Raw genomic sequence first — 18,987 nt, 5'->3', positions numbered from 1 at the left:
CAAAGAAAGTCTTAGCCAATGCACAACAGACAGAACGCAAGGCTTCTATGTCAATTCAGCACAGCAAGAGCCATGCCTTATGTCCAAACTCCTGTTGCTATAATGGGGAGAAATTCACAATTCATGGACATTTTCCTTCTCGTTTGGGATATTACTTTTTTTTACGGCTCTGTTTTTTTTGGGGGGGGGGGGTGTTTCTGAAATTCTCGCTTCTTTACCGAAACTCCTCCAGGGATCATGTCGGATAATGTATTCTTCTGTTAATAGCGAGAGCATGCACATGTGCGCGCAGAGCGAAAACGGCCACAAAGGCAACCGGCGATTCCTCGTCCTGTGTAGATGAGCCAACTATCGCAGCAGCTGCGTTAGAAATCCGGCATTTCTCACATGCAGCACGCTGGCATTTAAACGGAAACAGAAGAAAGGTTCTTGTTACAGAATCCCCAGGGCTGGGGGGGGGGGGGGAAAGAGGAGGAAGGAGCATCTTTGAAAGAGTTTTGGTGCATAACTACAGACTCCTTGATTGTCTGAGGATGAGAGCAAAGAAGAAGAAGAAAAAAGCCTCGCTCCAAACGAGAGCGTTCACAGCCTTCTTGGTCCCACAGAATGAAGTGACTCAGGGCCACATATAAATAACCAGCGTTTGTTAATGGCACTACTTTTGTTCTCTTATCTATTCACCACCTTCCTGGGAATTCCATAAAACTTAAAAGGAAACCGGGATAAGAAGAACGGTACCAACTCTAAAGTTGCGTTTTTCATTTGCCGCTGTGTCACTCCAAAACTTAAAGCGGCAGCCCTTCAATCTTTTCAGGCCTGGAATCCGGATTTAGATTTTTACTGTATAGGGGTTGTTGTTTTTACCCGCCTCTCGCCTCACTCATCTTTTTAAAGAAATTCGTAACTTTAAAGAAGAAAAATTGCAGCGATGTTACTTGTGCTGGCCATCTTAGGCTGGGGTGTGATGCCTCTATGGATCTCGAATAACTGGTTCAAGTTCCATGGCTCAGGAAAACCTTAACCTCATAAGAACATAACAAAAGCCCTGCTGGACCAGACCAGTGAGGGTTCATCTAGTCCAGCATCCTGCCTCACACAGTGGCCAAACAGTTCCTCTGGAGGGCCAGCAACAGGGTACAGAGGCTGAGGCCTTCCCCTGGTAAGAATCTCAGAAGAGCCCTTCTGGATCAGACCAGGAAGGATCCATCTAGTCCAGCATCTTGTCTCACACAGTGGCCAACCAGCTCCTCTGGAGGGCCAGCAACAGGGCACAGAGACTGAGGCCTTCCCCTGATAAGCAACGCAAAAGAGCCCAGCTGGATCAGACCAGTGAGGGTCCATCTAGAACAGCATCCTGTCTCACACAGTGGGCAACCAGTTCCTTGGGAGATCCAACGACAGGGCATGGAGGCCGAGGCCTTCCCCTGATGTTGCCTCCCAGCACTGGGATTCAGAGGTTGATTGCCCTGAATATGGAAGTTTCCTTTGGTCACTATGGTTAGTAGACCTATCCTCCACGAACCTCATCCTACCCTGTTCTCAAGTCAATTAGCACAGGAAATGATCCCCAGTGAAAGGTAACTAGTTCACTAGATAGGAGAGATGTTCATCCAGAGGAAGCACAAAGAACAGGCATGTGTGGGGCCGGGTTCCTGCAGCGGTGAATACACATTTAAACTCAAACCCGGAGCTGTGCGTCTTTCTCTCCCCTGGACTGCGCGGGGATAATGTCCCTGCATCCCACAGAGTGGGTCTAAGGGGTGCCCCCACTAAGTGTCTCGGGAATACCAGCCATCCAAAAGGGAAAGTATTTCCACCAAAGCAGGCAGAGATATCTTGGAATTAAAAAAAAAAACTTCTGCCATCCCTACCACGATCTGGAAAGAACTGAAAAACAACAACAAAGTGCTCCGATGCATGCACCTGGTTATATGTGAATGCAAGTCATTTGCCAGAATGGGACAGAAGGCAAGCTGGCCGTTGTCAAAGCGCTGAAACTTTGCCATCTTCGCATATAGCATTCTCCTAAAAAGGGGGCTCTGTCTGCACAGAATGCATGGGTGGGGGAGGATTCAGAAACCCGCCCCTCCCCCCCCCAAAAAAAAATCCCAATGAGGCAAGAGGCTTCCATTTCTGATCTACTGAACAGGCTGATTTTTACCCTCAACCACACTTTCTAACAGAGGAAGTGGCTACGTTTTGAACCTGCCACAACTTCCGCTTATTTTATCGCTAATTAAAACAAAACAAAAAAATAGGGATGTAACATCTGTGTTTGGTAAGTATTCAGGATATAAAGTTAATTTAACTAAGTCAGAATAGTTAGATCTTAACATTCCTGACGCTTGTAAAAATAGTATCTCTAAGCTTTGATTGATTCCCTGGAAAAAATCAACCTGTAAAATAAATACAGAATCTTTACTGGAGCTCAGTTACCAAACTTGAGTTCAAAGAGAAATTTGGCGAACAAAGCTCTTATCCTGGTTGGGTAGGACTGTCGGTGATAAAAATAATATTCTTCCAAAAATCCTTTGCCTTTTTATTAATATACCATCAAACCAAGCCCTTCATATTTTTGGACTTGGGAAAAACTAATGAGAGCCTTTGCTTGGTTAGACAAACCTGCTAGAATTTCTTCTGAAGTGCTTACACAACCAATTAGTAAGGGAGATCTACCAAATCTGAAATTGTATGCGAGCAGATTGTGAATGACTATGGCTGCAATCCAAAGAGCTTGTTAAAGTGTGCTCAAAAGGCTGGCCCTATCCCAGTGGAATTTTTTTTTTACTTCACTCCCCCCCCCCCCCCGCCAATATCACAAGTAGCTTTTGAAAGTCTTAGTGGTTTGCTATTTGGTGGGAATTGGGGGTGGGGGGAGCTACCTTTAGAGAAATTCAACGCCAAAGTCTCCCTACACCCCCCCCCCCCGGCATATGTTGAACTAAATGCACTATTCCTTGGAGCCTGGCCTACCTAAACAAAGGACAATTTCAAATACATTTTGCTTCGGGGAGGGGATCCTTGTAATCAAACCATGAGACGGAGAAGAAAAAGAAGAAGACGAAGGAAGAGGAGGAAGAAGAGGAGTTGGCTTTTATATGCTGACTTTTTCTACCACTTAAGGAAGAATGCCTCCGTGCGGCAACCCCTGACTTCCTTGATGGTCTCCCATCCAAGTACTAACGAGGGCCCACCCTGCTTAGCTTCCGAGATCTGATGAAATCAGGCTAGCCTGGGCCATTCTTACAAGTAATCTAATGGTTAACGGTTATATAATTAAATACTGTAATAAATGTTAACATAAAAAAGGCCCTGCTGGATAAGACCCAGGCATATCAAGTCCAGCAGTCTGTTCACACAGTGGCCAACCAGGGGCCTCTAGGAAGCCCACAAACAAGACGACTGCAGCAGCATTATCCTGCCTGTGTTCCACAACACCTAATATAATAGGCATGCTCCTCTGGTACTGGAGAGAATAGGTAAGTATCATGACTAGCATCCATTTTGACTAGTAGCCATGAATACCCCTCCTCCATGAACATGTCCACTCCCCTCTTAAAGCCTTCCAAGTTGGCAGCCATCACCACATCCTGTGGCAGGGAGTTACTTTTGACACTGAAGTTTTTGCTTTAAATCAGTGACAATCCGTTTCTTCTCCAATGAGGAAAACGAATGCCTCTCCTTGGCAGCCAGGCATTCGGCCACAGGTCAGCTGGATGAAAACAACTGCCAACACAATAGAGGGAAGAGAAGATCCCATGTTTGTCTTCTCCTTCCATGATACATGCAGCAATGGATGGAAGCACAGCTCCCCTTGACTGTTAATCACCCCATTGTCTTTGCATCCATTAACCAGAACAGGAGGAACGTTCAAAAATATATATACGTTTTGTCCCTCCCCACCCCCCTTGGTCTGTCGCAGTAGTCAAAATTCGACTACCATTTCCCACATATTGGATAGAACAGCTTGGAAAACAGGTCTCCTGAAAGACCGTCAAAATATTCCTAACTATTGCAAGCTGGGATGGGGTTAAAACCTCACAATGGACAAAAGACAAAACAAACTGGTAAAAAAAAACAGGAAAGAATTGCTTCAAAATTCTGCTTCAGCTCTTTGGGGCCATTATCTTGGCAACGTGTTTGGTTGTTTATTGCATTCACCACCACCACCACCCCATCCCAGGATCACACGCTGTTTAAGGAAGGGGCCTCCATTTCCAACCAGGAAACATAAAAAGAGCTGGCTAATTTCCGCCTGTGTTTTGCCAGGCTCTCAAAAATATGCTGGTCTCTGCACTAATGGGCTCGATAACAGGTTTTACTGAGCATTGCAGTTTCTCCAGACTTTTGATTTAAAAGTCCCTCTCATCCCGAAACAGATTTTTTTTTGTTTAAATCATTAGGTTCTGCTGAATTAGTTAGCTGAAACTCAATATGATCTATACATAATAACCTATATATTCATCCAACATATCAATATGTTTAATGACTATGCTCTCAATGGCAGAAGATGCTGTATAGCCCCGGCCTGCAGGCCATGAACCAACAAAGTTACAAGGGCGCCTCTCTGCCTAGCCTGCTGCCCCTCTTAAGCTTCCACAAAAGATACCAGTTTTGTTATGTCCTGCCTTGAGAACATGTCTGGTCATTCCCAACATAGGAAACACTACAGAAAACATTTTTAATAAGCATATTGGATTATCACTAATGGTGACCCAAATCCTTCACCTCGCCCCAGTTACACAACTACTTATTCAAACCAAGTGAAATAGAAACTTCCTCCAGGGGAAAAAATGAGTTGGGATTTTAGTTCAGGCCGGCAGATGATTCAGAAACATGTTTTTGTGAATGTTCGTTGCGCAACTTAAAACAGTCATGCAGGCCCCGCGAAAGCTTAGGAAGCAACTTTGCTCTCGACAGCTGACACAAGATGAAAATGAAGCGACTAAAAATGCATAACAGTCATGTTTTGCTGCTTCCCAGGAATTGGGAATTGCTGAATGGGCTCTGGAGAATGTGTGTAGTAAGACTGCCTGGTTTCCAGCACATCTTGCAAAGAGTGATGAGGCATGAGATTTCACAGAGAACTAAAAATGTGGAGAGTGAAATATCGAGGAAATAGGATTAAGGGAACAAGCACTTCCCCAACCCTACCCAGCCCCAGATTTCATGGTGTGCATTTTTTCTGACAAGTCTTGGCTTATCTGTGATGTAATACCTCATAGGGAACCCAAGTCAAATGTGCGTCTTAAAGGGATCCCCAGTACATGGATGAGAAGAAGACAACGAAGAAGAGTTGGTTTTTTATACCCCACTTTTCTCTACCTTTAAGGATTCTCAAAGCAGCTTACAATCACCTTCCCTTCCCCTCCCCACAACAGGCACCTTGTGAGGTAGGTGGGGCTGAGAGAGTTCGGAGAGAACTGTGACTGGCCCAAAGTCATCCAGCAGGCTGTATGTGGAGGAGTGGGGAATCGAACACGGTTCTCCAGATTAGAGTGCGCCGCTCATGTGGAGGAGTGGGAATCAAACCTGGTTCTCCAGATTAGAGTCTGCCGCTCTCAACGACTACACCACGCTGGCGTCTTGAATTTTCTGTCTTGAGTTTCTGCTACATTGCTGTTAATAGCCTCTGCAATCTCTACCCAGCTGCCCAGATTATTTCCTCTGGGCCAGTGACCCAAGCAAACTTTTAATTGTGGGCAGAATGACTGGAGGTAAAGGGGCACTTCCTGTCACATGACGAGAAGCCACTTGAGATGTCGGACAGTGTGCCAGAACGAGGCTACATAATACCTAATTTACCCCCATGCCAAATTTGCGGCCCAGGGACCCAAGCAAGCTTTAACTGTGATTGGAGCGAAAGGGGCACTTCCTGTCACGTGACAAGAAGCCACTTTAGATATGAAGACGATATGACTGAACCGTGCTACGTAATTTCAGTTTCTGAAATTACCCACCATACTGTTCATTGGTAGCAACCAAGTTTTACCAGAAGGAGTGTTTGTCCGGGGAGACCAACCAAAAAGAAGGCTGTTCAGCTAAGCTCTGAAATCTCAAGAGCCGGGAAGGGAAGTCCAATTCCTGACGTGTTATGCATTTGTTTGCCGCTAGCGCATGGAAGCCGGCTGCACAGCGTAACTGCCTCCCTCCCACCCGGCTCCCAGCATGCACGCCAACAACGCCACGAGATATTAAATGGTGATAGCAGATGCTGCCGTATACCTCGACTAAAGTCATTCTCAGCGCACAGACAGGTGAAGGCTCAATATCCACCAGCTGAACGGCATTAAAACTCTGAATGTCAAAAGGCAGCACAAGGACAAAACACGGACACAAAACACACACACACACACACACACACACAACACAGTTAGAACTGCAAGGCAAACACAGTTAGGCAAATACAGTTAGTAAAGGCAATCTTGGCCCCGTTGCCTTTTAAACACCCTTGGATCTCGGCGGTAAACAATTTCTTTCCGACTTCTCCGGGCAAATTAAAATAGCTTATTTTCTGGTTGAGGAAGAAAGTCAGAAAGAAGATAACATGTGGGTTTCAAGGACAAATTTGCTGCTCCCGGCCAGTCTGCCTATCTGGTCTTATTTTGCCTTCCCTCAAAGGCAGCGCTGAACTTAACAAGACATTGCTATTTCCCCTCCTCTGTTGAGTACAGTGTACCAAACAGCAGCAGACAAGATCTTATATTTTTTTAACTGGATTTAATTTAAATTGGTACTTTCTATTCCTCAAGTGAAGGAGAAACATCCAATGCAGCGCTGGATCCAGACTAAACGGGCTGTTTCTACTAATTCCCCCCTTTTCTGTTGTACCCCCCCCCCGACGTCATTTTTCAGGGTCCCCTGTGCCCCAGGAGGAGCATCTGGGAGAGATCGGAGGGCTGCAGAGGGAGGCAGGAAAGTTCCCCTCTGCCACTGGAAAATTCCGTTTGGGACCCGACTCATACCTATTTTTAGCCATTTAGTTATCCACCTCAAAGTGAGACCCCTTGAGAGCCATGAAGCCCTGTAAAGATTTGGGCACTGGGCAGCAGTTAAATAAATAGTTGCATAAGAACAACAAAAGAGCCCTGCTGGACCAGGCCAAAGACCCATCAAGTTCAGCTGGATAAGCACTTGTTAGGGATGCTCTAGGGCCTAGGCTGATCCTGCGTTGAGCAGGGGGTTGGACTAGATGGCCTGATCCTGCGTTGAGCAGGGGGTTGGACTAGATGGCCTCTATGGACCCTTCCAACTCTATGATTCTACAAGCATTCTGTTCACACAGTGGATGCCCAGCTCCATCATGGGTGCTTAGCACACTGGCGCTGCAGTGCCCTTATGTCATATAAAACATTAAGAACGTAAGAAGAGCCCTGCTGGATCAGACCAAAGGCTCATCAAGTCCAGCATTCTGTTCACACAGCGGCCGACCATCTGGCTCTAGGAAGCCCACAAGCAGATCGAATGCAACAGCATCCTCCCGACCGTGCTCCCAGCAGCTGATTTAAAGAGAAGAAGGAGAAGAGTTGGTTTTTATATGCTGACTTCCTCTGCCACTTAAGGGAGAATCAAGCCGGCTTACAATCACCTTCCCTTCCCCACAACAGACACCCTGTGAGGGAGGTGACGCTGAGAGAGCACTAAGAGAGCTGCGACTTGCCCAAGGTCACCCAGCTGGCTTCGTGTGTAGGAGTGGGGAAACAAATCCAGTTCACCAGAGTAGCCTCCGCTGCTCACATGGAGGAGTGGGGAATCAAACCTGGTTCTCCAGATCAGACTCAACCACTCCAAACCACCACTCTTAACCACTACACACGCTGGCTCTCACCGGCGTACTGACGGTGCTAGCAGAGGAAGTAGACATCCATCATGACAAGTACCCATTGCTAGCCCCCTCCTCCATGAGTTTATCCACTGCCCTTTTAAAGCCTTCCAAGTTGGTGACCAGGACCATATCCTGGGGCAGGGAGTTCCACAATTTAGCTATGCGTTTTGTGAAGAAAATCTTCCTTTGGTCTGCCTCAAGGAAACCTACCTGCAGGTTGAGGGCGGCAGCAGCCTCCCACCGGAGCTTCTCAGAAACTGATTTAAAGAGACATGTTGCCTGTGGTACTGGAGGGAGTAGATATCCGTCATGACTAGTAGCCATTGCTAGCCCCCTCCTCCATGAAATTGTCCACTCCCCTTTTAAAGCCTTTCAGGTTGGCGGCCATCACCACGTCCTGGGGCAGGGAGTTCAGAGAATCTGAGTGCATGGAGCCCAATAAACTATGCCCTCAAATGTGATATGTCTCCTGCAAAACTTCCTCTATTCTACGCGTCCTCCCCATAAAGTTAAAGAGTTAAAGAGGGTTAGTGAGGATCCAAACCTCAAAACAAGCAAAGCGGCACAAAGGGGGTTAACCACATACAAGGCGCACACTGTGGGCTTTTTCTGACAACAGAAATGCTGGCAAAGAAACCCCTTCTCTACCATTCCAACGTGTGCAAGCCGACGGAAGATTCAGCAAGCTTCATTTTAAGTCCTAATAGTTAAAAGACTCAACCAGACGAGCATGTCCTACACTCTCCCTGGCACACCCGCTCTCTCTGATATTCGCACATTGGACTTCTTGCTTGTGCAACCCAATGCAAGCAAGCCCCATCTGCATGCCCTGGTTGTGTGGCACGGAGCTCATGCCCATGAGCCTAACGCAAGTGCATCCTCGCCTGTCCAGGCCCCACATGAGAACATCAGGCGGGGTAGATGCATTGAGGGGAAGCGGGCCGGGTTGATCCTGATCCCTCACTGACAGGATTTCATCCTAAGCACTGGTTTAAAAGATCCACTCTTCGCAGAGAAAGCGACTTTTAAGATCACTGATTTCTTGGAGTTGCAGCTGCGTAAAACTCTGGGCAGGACTGTCGCCCTTGCTCGCAATCCAGCTTTCTATGCATGCTGCAGGTGTTCAGAAGCGATGCGCGGCTACACAACTTGGAAGAGCATGCTAGTTTGGCCCTCCCTGCAGAAGCACGGATTTTACAGTTCACTAGATCATGCCCAAGGGTAAGTCTGCTCATAGCGGTGCGCGGACTTTAATTCTGCTTTCAAAACAGATTCTCCAAATTGCTATCTTTTCCAAGGACGGGACGAATGAAATTAAGCAATTTTTGTTTCTGTTTTTAAGAAATGCTCTTACGGTGTCACTGTCGCAGGGCTGGAACTGGAAAGGCTGTGGTTTATGAAACACCGAGTTGTCTTGAAGGAACAGCTGAAAACTGTAATCTCGCACTACCTGAAAGAGACAATAGATAACGTTGACAGGGTTTAGCCCCTCATTTAAAAAAAAACCAAGAGAAAAGATTGCAACCGTTAAGCTTACAGTTTTCCAATGACCACCCACAGAGGTTTGCAGCTGGCCCTAGGGATGGATTACTTCCTGGTTTTAAATGGGGATACTACTTGAACTCATCCAGTCTATCTGAAATCCCTTTAACATATACACTCAGTGGCTCAATTACAGAAGGCACATTTATCTGCGGGTATTCTAATGCTATAAGTCCAAGCCAATGTGGTGTAGTGGTTAAGAGAGGTGGACTCTAATCTGGAGAACCGGGTTTGATTCCCCACTCCTCCACATGAGTGACGGACTGTGATCTGGAGAACCTGGTTTGTTTCCGCACTCCTCCACACGAGCGGCAGACTCTAATCTGGAGAACTGGGTTTGTTTCCGCACTCCTCCACATGAGCGGCAGACTCTAATCTGGTGAACCAGGTTGGTCTCCCCTCTCCTCCACAGGAAGCCTGCTGGGTGACCTTGGGCTAGTAGCAGTTCTTTACGAACTGTCTCAGCCCCACCTACCTCACAAAGTGCTTGTTGTGGGGAGAGGAAGGGAAGGAGATTTGTAAGATGGCTTGTTTCTCCTTAAAAGGGAGAGAAAGTCGGCATATAAAAACCAACCTTTCTTCTTTTGCAAACCAGGTTGGTAACTTTGGGAGGGCAGCCATGTTAGTCCACTCAATGTGGCTGAATGTGGTGTCTTCCAGGAACATAGTTTCAGGACGGTAGCCGTGTTGGTCTGCAGCAGAACAGCTAGATTCTCATCCAGTAGCACCTTAGGGACCAACCAGATTTTCGGGGTATAAGCTTTTGAAAGTCAAAACTCCCTTCGTCAGATACAAGTAGGAATGGAGGTCCCTTAACTAACAAAGGAAGTTTTGACTCTCAAAAGCTTTTACCTCCAAAATCTTGTTGCTACTGGATGAGAATCTAGCAAAACTATGTTGCAGGTTCACCAGATTAGAGTCCATCACTCAGGTGCAGGAGTGGGGAAACAAACCTGGTTCTCCAGATTAGAGTGCACCTCTCTTAACCACTACACCACGCTGGCTCTCTCATATTACCACTTGGGATACCTCGGCTGGATTATTGGGCCTGTATTATTCTTGCTTGGTGCTCTGAAGCCAAGAGAGACTTGAGCAAATGTCATGGAGCTGAACCAAGAGCTCTGCACGGTTTTCCCCTGCAACGTTTGGTGCTCCTCGGGCAAACGACGGCGCTAAGCAAACATTTCTGCTGATGGAACAAGAACATTCCATTACACCGATATCTGGCACAGGCTCACCTGGCACCTGACCCGGCACAGCGGGTCAAAGCGAGAAAACCCGCTGTTGTGCCTTGCGCTGTGGCTTCTTTAGGTTTGCTGCAGAAGATGGAAGAAAACTGCCAAAGGCAGAACAATTGCAGTTTTTTCCCTCCCAGGCAGAACATAAAAGTTACTGCTACCAAATATATCAGAACCACTTTCGTGCAACTGAAGTTTGGGGAAGATATATTTTGCTTCTCTGGCTGACGCCTACGAAAATTACAGCCAAGGTGTTTCATACGCGATGCCTTTTTTTTTGGAAAGAAAGAGAGTGGGAGCGCTATGTAAGTGTTTCCTGGCAAAAACCACCACTCAGTGAAAAATAGAACATTCATAGTCTTCAGGATTTCTGCTGGTCGGGGCCAGCTACTGGGAGTATGTAACCCTGATATTGCAGCAATTACAGTGGCTACTGATCCACTCTCGAGCCCAGTTACAACAAGAAGAAGAGTTGGTTTTAATATGCCAACTTGGTGCTCTGAAGCCAGAGGAAGCCTTACCTTTTAAGGAAGCCTTACCTTTTAAGGAGAATCGAACTGGCTTATAATCTCCTTCCCTTCCTCTCCCCACAAGAGACACCTTGTGAGGTAGGTGGGGCTGAGAGAGAACTGTGACTAGCCCAAGGTCACCCAGCTGGCTTCATGTGTAGAGTGGGGAGACCAACCCAATTCACCAGATTAGCCTCCGCCGCTCATGTGGAGTAGGAGGGAATCAAACCCGGTTCTCCAGATTAGTCTACCACTCCTAACCACTACACCACGCTGGCTCCCAACACCATGCTGGCTTTGAACTTTAAAGCACAACACGGCTTGGGACCACAGCATCTGAGGGACCTTCTTCTCCCATGAGTTCCTGCCTAGGAACTATGATCACAGGGAAAAGCTCTCCTGGCAGTCCTATCAGTGTGGAGCCAGCGTGGTGTAGTGGTTAAGAGCGGTGTACTCTAATCTGGAGAACCAGGTTTGATTCCCCACTCCTCCACATGAGTGGTGGACGCTAATCTGGTGAACCGGGTTGGTTTCCCCTACACATGAAGCCAACTGGGTGACCTTGGGCTAGTCATAGTTCTCTCTGAACTCTCTCAGCCCCACCGCCCTAACAGGGTGTCTGTTGTGGGGAGGGTAAGGGAAGGAAATTGTAAGCCGGCTTGATTCTCCTTAAAAGGTAGAGAAAGTCAGCATATAAAAACAAACTGTTCTTCTATCAAAGACGTGCATTTGTTGGGTGCATGAGAGAGGGCCTTTTCAGTGACAGCCCCACGATTATGGAACAAACGCCCCAGGGTGGTGTGCCTGGCTGCCTCACTTTCCATCTTTTGGAGGCAGCTGAAGGACTGCATTTGGTTTAGTTTAGTAGCAGTCCTGAGTAGACATTTAAAATTTTGGTTTTTATACTTTTAATGTACTTTAGTTTATGTGCTTTATCTATGCCGTAAGCCGCCTTGAGCTCTGTAGGAAGAAGGGCAGCTAATAAAAGGTTTAAACAAACAGATAAACAAATACAATTCTGACTGCTGCAAATCTGACCTTGGTTTGTGAGCCAGAGGGCAAGGCTGACTCGGAAGGACACATGATTCCTGGAGTGAGTACACTTGTATTGCCAGGAATGAGGCAGGGGAGATGAAGCCAACTTCTAATGAGTCAGACCCCTGAGCCATCAACTTAGCAATGCCCCCTCTGATGGGCACTGGCCCTTTGAGACTAAGGCAGAAGTTTCCCTCCTGGCCTGGCTACTGGAAACCTTTTCCCAGAGATGCCAGGAACCGAATACTAGAAATGCAACAAAACCCACTTCTGAGAAGTGGCATCTCCCTCCCTCCCTTATTCAGTTAAGCCCTTTCACTGGGTGATTCGCTGGAGAGAGCAAAGGCTCTCAGTGCCAGCTCACGAACACATGAAGCTGCCTTCTACTGAATCAGACCCTTGGTCCATCAAAGTCAGTATTGTCTACTCAGAATGGCAGTGGCTCTCCAGGGACTCAGGCAGGGGTCTTTCACATCACCTACTTGTCTAGTCCCTTTAACTGGACCTGTAGGGGTTTGAACTTGGGACCTTCTGCATGCCAAGCAGATGCTCTACTACTGGAGCCACGGTTCCTCCCCTTGAGCCATAACAAAATGGCCAACGTTGGGAGATTTGTACAGCTGCAGCGGATGGGATTGCTGGCCTCGACTTCTTCAGGTTCCTCACGTTAAACTGCCTTGGCCCATCTAGGTCAGTACTCTCTACACAGGCTGGCAGTGGCTCTCCAGGGTCTCTGTCACAGGGCTTCTGCTGCCTGGTCCAATTTATCTGGAGATGCCAGGGATTGAACCTGGGACCTTCCGCACGTCAAGCAGATGCTCTTCCAGTGAGCCACAATCCATCTCCTAAAAGGGTATGTTGAAAAGTTCTTCCATTTTCATCAATCTGTAATGTTTATTGTGCACATATACTGAATCAGACCTTTGGTCCATCAAGGTCAGTAGGGTCTACTCAGACTGGCAGAGGCTCTCCGGGGTCTCAGGCAGAGGTCTTTCACATCACCTACTGCCTGGTCCCTTTAACTGGACCTGTGGGGGATTGAATTTACGACTTTCTGCATGCCAAGCAGATGCTTTACCACTGAGTCACAGCCCCTCCCTATGGCTCTCCATGGTCTCAGGAAGAGGTCTTTCATATCACCTACTGCCTGGTCATTTTAAGTGGAGATGCCGGGGATTGAACCTGGGACCTTCTGAATGCAAAGCACAGGCTCTTCCACTGAGCCATGATCCCTTCCTGATCCACAGTCAAACCTTCCTACTTCAGCGCCTCATACTTTCTTTCGCACCAAAGGGATCACAGTTTATTCACAAGCTTACCCGACCGGACGTTTCCAAAAGAAACTGGAATGTGCTTTGTACAGCTTGGCATATTTCTAATTCAGTCCTGCTGAATGCCATTAAATAATCCTTAAGGTGATCATATACATTCCCATCAAGAGCCTGTATTGGGAAAAGAAAAGAGAAAAACAGTTAGATATGCCTGATTGCGCTGACTACCCTACAGAAGATATATTTTTCTCAAGCCTCTCATCAGCTTGGATGGACTGTGAACTTCACAATACTGAAAATGTACAGTCCCATGAACTGCCAAAGAACATTATAAAAAAAACTACTAAATCAGGGGTGTCAAACTCATTTGCTACGAGGGCCAGATACGACATAAATGTCACTTGGTCGGGCCGAGCAATTGTGGACTGTGAAATTAAATGCCAGGCACCAGAGATACAAACTTTACAGAAGACACAGGAAAAGCCAATTACTGATATTATTTTTTATTTTATTTTTTACTTAAAATACGAACATGCTTAAAACAGCAACACGCTTAAAAGTATTTTCTTTTATTTGACTCCTCGGGACTGGGGGGGAGGTGTCTGCCTCGACTGGCTCGCGGGCCGGATAAATGCTCTCAAGGGGCCGGATCCAGCCCCTGGCCATATGTTTGACACCTCTGATCTAAGTCTACTTTTCCAGGTAGGAAGTGTAGCCATAACGAACTGCGGGCTTGAGCAAGGTTTTACTTGGAGACGATACATTTCCACAGAAAAATAATTTGACGGATATGAGAGAGAGAGAATTTCTGAGGCTGATCAGTCCCTCCAACTACTTACACCTGGAATAATATCAATAAGTTTGACAGTGGCACTGTTCAGGTATGACAACAATCGCTATGTGGATACTCCTGCAGAATACTCAGGCCTTGGCCTGATCCAGCAGGGCTTTTCTTATATTCTTATGTGATGGATTGACTCAGTAAAGGAAGCCACGACCCTCAGTTTGCAAGATCTGAGCAAGGCTGCTAAGGATAGGATGTTTGGGGAGGTCATTAATTCATAGGGTCACTATAAGTCAGATAACGACTTGACGGCACATCGCACAAACACACTTAAGAGTTACAAAGCAATGCCCTGGCACGCCAGGCGGCTCTTTAGGAGCAAAACAAACTTATCAAGGAACCGCAAATCTCAGAGCCCTGCTAAAAAGATAAGAGCTAACGATGAGTGAAGAGGCTGGATCAGTTCTAGCAGTGGTTCATTGGCTGGTGCTGCAAAGGCCAACTCAGTAGGCGAAGGGTGTTAGTAACTAGCTGTCATTGGAACGAGCAGAATGCCAAGAGGGCCAGAGGGCTGCAGGGACTCCATCCACTCAGATACGGTTTGTTTGAGCATAGATTTATCACAAAACTCCAATGCGGCTTTGCTCAGGATGAGCCAATTCCCTACACATACACATCAAGGTCTCACTGTACCAGCGTGGTGTAGTGGTGGTTTGGAGCAGTGGACTCTGATCTGGAGAACCGGGTTGATTTCCCCACTCCACTGCATGAGCGGCAAACACTAATCTGGTGAACTGGATTCGTTTCCCCGCTCCTACACATGAAGCCAGCTGGGTGACCTTGGGCTAGTCACAGTTCTCTCCGAACTCTCCCAGCCCCACCTACCTCACAGGGTGCCTGTGGTAGGGAGGTGAAAGGAATGTGACTGTAAGCCCGTTCGATTCTTCCTTAAGTGGTAGAGAAAGTCGGCATATAAAAACCAGCACTCCTCCTCCTCATGGGAATGAAGGGCAGCCCCTAGGGCTGCCACCCTCCAAGTGGCACCTGGAGATCTCCCACTATTACAACTGATCTCCAGACTAGAGAGAGCCGTTCCCCTGGAGAAAATGGCTGCTTTGGAGGGTGGACTCTGTGGTATTCTACCCCACTGAAGTCCCTCCCCCCTTAAACCCCGCCCTCCTCAGGCTCCTCCCCCAAAATCTCCAGGCATTTCCCTAGAGCTGACAACCCTAGAGGCCACTCACTTACATAAGAAAAAGAGGGGGGTGGGATTCAGGGATCTCAATGAAGTGGAAGCTAAACATCATTCCCCACCACCACCCAGTTTATCTCACTTTTTTTGGCAGGCGGGGCAGGCCTAAAACGCCTGCTATATCCTACGAACGTACTTTAGATCAGGAACAGTTTTCCCAAGAAACTAGTGAACTAGTTAATGCTTGCAGAATAAAAACAAAGTTGTGTTTGAACAACGCCTGCTATTAAATCATTTCTGTTCTATAGACTCTGCTACAGGAAGATAGAGAGCCAGAGTGGTGTTGAACACATGAAGCTCCCTTCTACTGAATCAGACTCTAGGTCCATCAAAGTCAGTATTGTCTACTCAGACTGGCAGTGGATCTCCAAGGTCTCAGGCAGGGGTTTTTCATCGCCTACCTGCCTAGTCCCTTTAACAGCAGATGCCGGGGATTGAACCTGGGACCTTCTGCTTGCCAAGCAGATGCTCTACCACTGAGCCACAGCTCAGTGTCAGACTATGAGCTGGGAAACCCAGGTTCGAATCCCCACTCTGCTGTGGAAACTCGCTGGGTGACCCTGGGCCAGTCACACACTCTCAGCCTCGACCCTGGCTAGTATTTGGGTAGGAGATGACTTAACCAATAATTAGAGTCACTCAGAGCTGCAATAGACCATATGCAGACTTGCTCACCAAGAACAGAAGCCACCACTGGCAAGAATGGTAAGTTCCTGCTTATGGTCATATAATGTGTCATATACTGGACAAAACAGGATCATAAGAACATATGATCAGAGCCTCTTGTCCATCTAGTCCATCATCCCGTCTCACACTGTGGATAACCAGTTCTTCTGGAGGGCCAACAACAGGGCATAGAGGACGAAGCCTTCCCCTGATAAGAACCTCAGAAGATCCATGCTGGATCGGACCAGTGAGGGTCCATCTAGTCCAGTATCCTGACTCAAACAATGGCCAATCGTTCCTCTGGAGGTCCAGCAATAGAGCTTACAATCACCTTCCCTCCCTCCCAGCGTGGTGTAGTAGTTAAGAGCGGTGGTTTAGAGTGGTGGAGTCTGATCTGGAGAACCGGGTTTGATTCCCCACTCCTCCACATGAGCGGCGGAGGCTAATCTGGTGAACTGGGCTGGTTTCCCCATTCCTCCACATGAAGCCAACTGGGTGACCTTGGGCCAGTCACACTGCCTCAGCCCCACCTACCTCATAGGGTGTCTGTTGTGGGGAGGGGAAGGGATGGTGATTGTAAGCCAGTTTGAGTTTCCCTTAAGTGGTAGAGAAAGTCAGCATATAAAAGCCAACTCTTCTTCTTCTTCTCCCCCCCCCAATGAGGTAGGTGGGGCTGAGAGAGCTCTAAGAGAGCTGTGCCTAGCCCAAGGTCACCCAGCTGGCTTGATGGGTAGGAGTGGGGAAACCAACCCGGTTCACCAGATTAGCATCCACTGCCCATGTGGTGGAGTGGGGAATCAAACCCAGTTCTCCAGATCAGAGTCCACCGCTCATAACCACTACACCACGCTGTTTCAAATCCCAGGTCAAGCGCTTAAACACTGCTCAAAGCCTTTCTCAAGCTCACACAGCTTGAGGCCGCGTTTAGGAAACAATACAGCTGATGTAGCTCGCTAAGAATTTCCTTGCAAGGTGGAGGAAACGAGACAAAATTAGGCCCGTGCTTGCCTCCACCTTATCCGCTCATTTTTGAAACGCGGCGGCAGAGGAAAAAGGGGGCTTAAAATAAGCCAAAACAAAATTTGGCATGTTTGTTGAGTGACCCATAGCTCAAAACTAGCCATCCAGTCTCTGCTTTTACATCGTGCCGCTATAAAGAGTTTCCTGTTTAGTTAGCAGACTAAAATCCAAAGCTAAAACGAGGCAGTTTCATAGCACTTTTCTGACTCCTCTTTTGACAGATGGCCCCAAACGCGAACCTAGCTACAGTTTTTCAGCAGGGGTCAATTAATTATTCACTTCATTCACACCCCCACTTTCTCCTGTTAACTGCCTGTAGGATGAGGGATATGTTTATCTATTTACAATCATATCCTGCCTCTCCCAGCAATGGAGATTTAAAGACGCTTACATCACTCTCTTCTCCATTTTATTCTCACAACAACCCTGTGACGTAGGTTAGGCTGATAGGGGGGTGACTGGATCAAGGCCATCCAGCAAGCTTCCTCGGCAGAGTGGGGATTTGAACCTGGGATTAGGCGGTCCTTTGAGGATAAAATTTACCAGCGTAATTCTCCACATCCTGTTTCCGCCAACCCCCTATTCGACTTTTGCAACCAGGGATACTTACAACAGTGGGTTCTGTTGCCTGGTGCATCATAAGAACGTAAGAACAGCCCTGCTGGATCAGACCCAGATCCATCAAGTCCAGCAGTCTGTTCACACAGTGGCTAACCAGGTGCCTCTAGGAAGCCCACAAGCAAGACGACTGCAGCAGCATTATCCTGCCTGTGTTCCTTTACAGCACCTAATATAATAGGCATGCTCCTCTGATCCTGGAGAGAATAGGTATGCATCATGACTAGTATCCATTTTGATTAGTAGCTGTAGATAGCCCTCTTCTCCATGAACATGTCCACTCCCCTCGTAAAGCCTTAAGAACATAAGAAAAGCTCTTCTGGATCAGACCAAGGTCCATCAAGTCCATCAGTCTGTTCACACAGTGGCCAACTAGGTGCCTCTAGGAAGCCCACAGACAAGACGACTGCAGCAGCATTCTCCTGCCTGTGCTCCACAGCACCTCATAGAATAGGCATGCTCACCTGACACTGGAGAGAATAGGTATGCATCATGACTAGTATTCATTTTGACTAGTAGCCATGGATATCCCTCTCCTCCATGAACATGTCCACTCTCCTCTTAAAGCCTTCCAAGTTAGCAGCTGTCACTACATAAGAACATAAGAAAGGCACTGCTGGATCAGACCAAGTCCCATCAAGTCCAGCAGTCTGTTCACACGGTGGCCAACCAGGTGCCTCTAGGAAGCCCACAAGCAAGACGACTGCAGCAGCATTACCCTGCCTGTGTTCCAAAGCACCTAATATAACAGGCATGCTTTTCTGAGACTGGAGAGAATAGGTGTGCATCATGACTAGCATCCATTTTGACTAGTAGCCATGGATATCCCTCTCCTCCATGAACAGGTCCACTCCCCTCTTAAAGTCTTCCATCACAATTCAGTGCTGCCCTGCACCCAATTCTTTCCACTTCTGAGCTGTGCGTAAGATTGGGCAGGCAAAATAATACGGCTGAAATTCACAGTCAGCAGAAAGAAAAAAAACACACTTTATAAACCCGAGAAATATAGCTTTGTTCTTATAACCATATCGAAGGCATTGTTCCTGCTTCAGACAATTTTTTTTTAGATTTAATGGAATTTCCAGTTTAACAGTTTCTGGACATTAATAATGAACTTTACATTCCTCAACTCCGCCGAGCTCAGCAGCCACGCTCTGACCAGCTGAAAACGAGTGGGGGCCAGCGAATCTTTGGGAAGGAAGGACAGTCAGGAAGTAGTTTATTGCT

The 18,987-nt window shown here is 47.3% G+C and overlaps 1 protein-coding gene across 1 annotated transcript in view; it reads right to left on the bottom strand.

Moving 5' to 3' along the window:
* FCHSD2 (FCH and double SH3 domains 2) overlaps nt 1–18,987 on the bottom strand; it is a 142,509-nt gene that overhangs the window by 26,572 nt on the left and 96,950 nt on the right. The window contains exons 9-10 of the mRNA XM_056858281.1: nt 13,469–13,591; nt 9,180–9,275 (exon numbers count right to left, since the gene is read on the bottom strand). Of these exons, the coding sequence (XP_056714259.1) occupies nt 9,180–9,275; nt 13,469–13,591 (219 nt within the window). The remainder of the gene's footprint in view (nt 1–9,179; nt 9,276–13,468; nt 13,592–18,987) is intronic.

This window comes from Euleptes europaea, chromosome 12 (assembly GCF_029931775.1).
Source record: "Euleptes europaea isolate rEulEur1 chromosome 12, rEulEur1.hap1, whole genome shotgun sequence".
In the NCBI taxonomy this organism is placed as follows: Eukaryota; Metazoa; Chordata; class Lepidosauria; order Squamata; family Sphaerodactylidae; genus Euleptes; species Euleptes europaea.
This window is presented reverse-complemented; position numbering and strand designations above follow the sequence as displayed.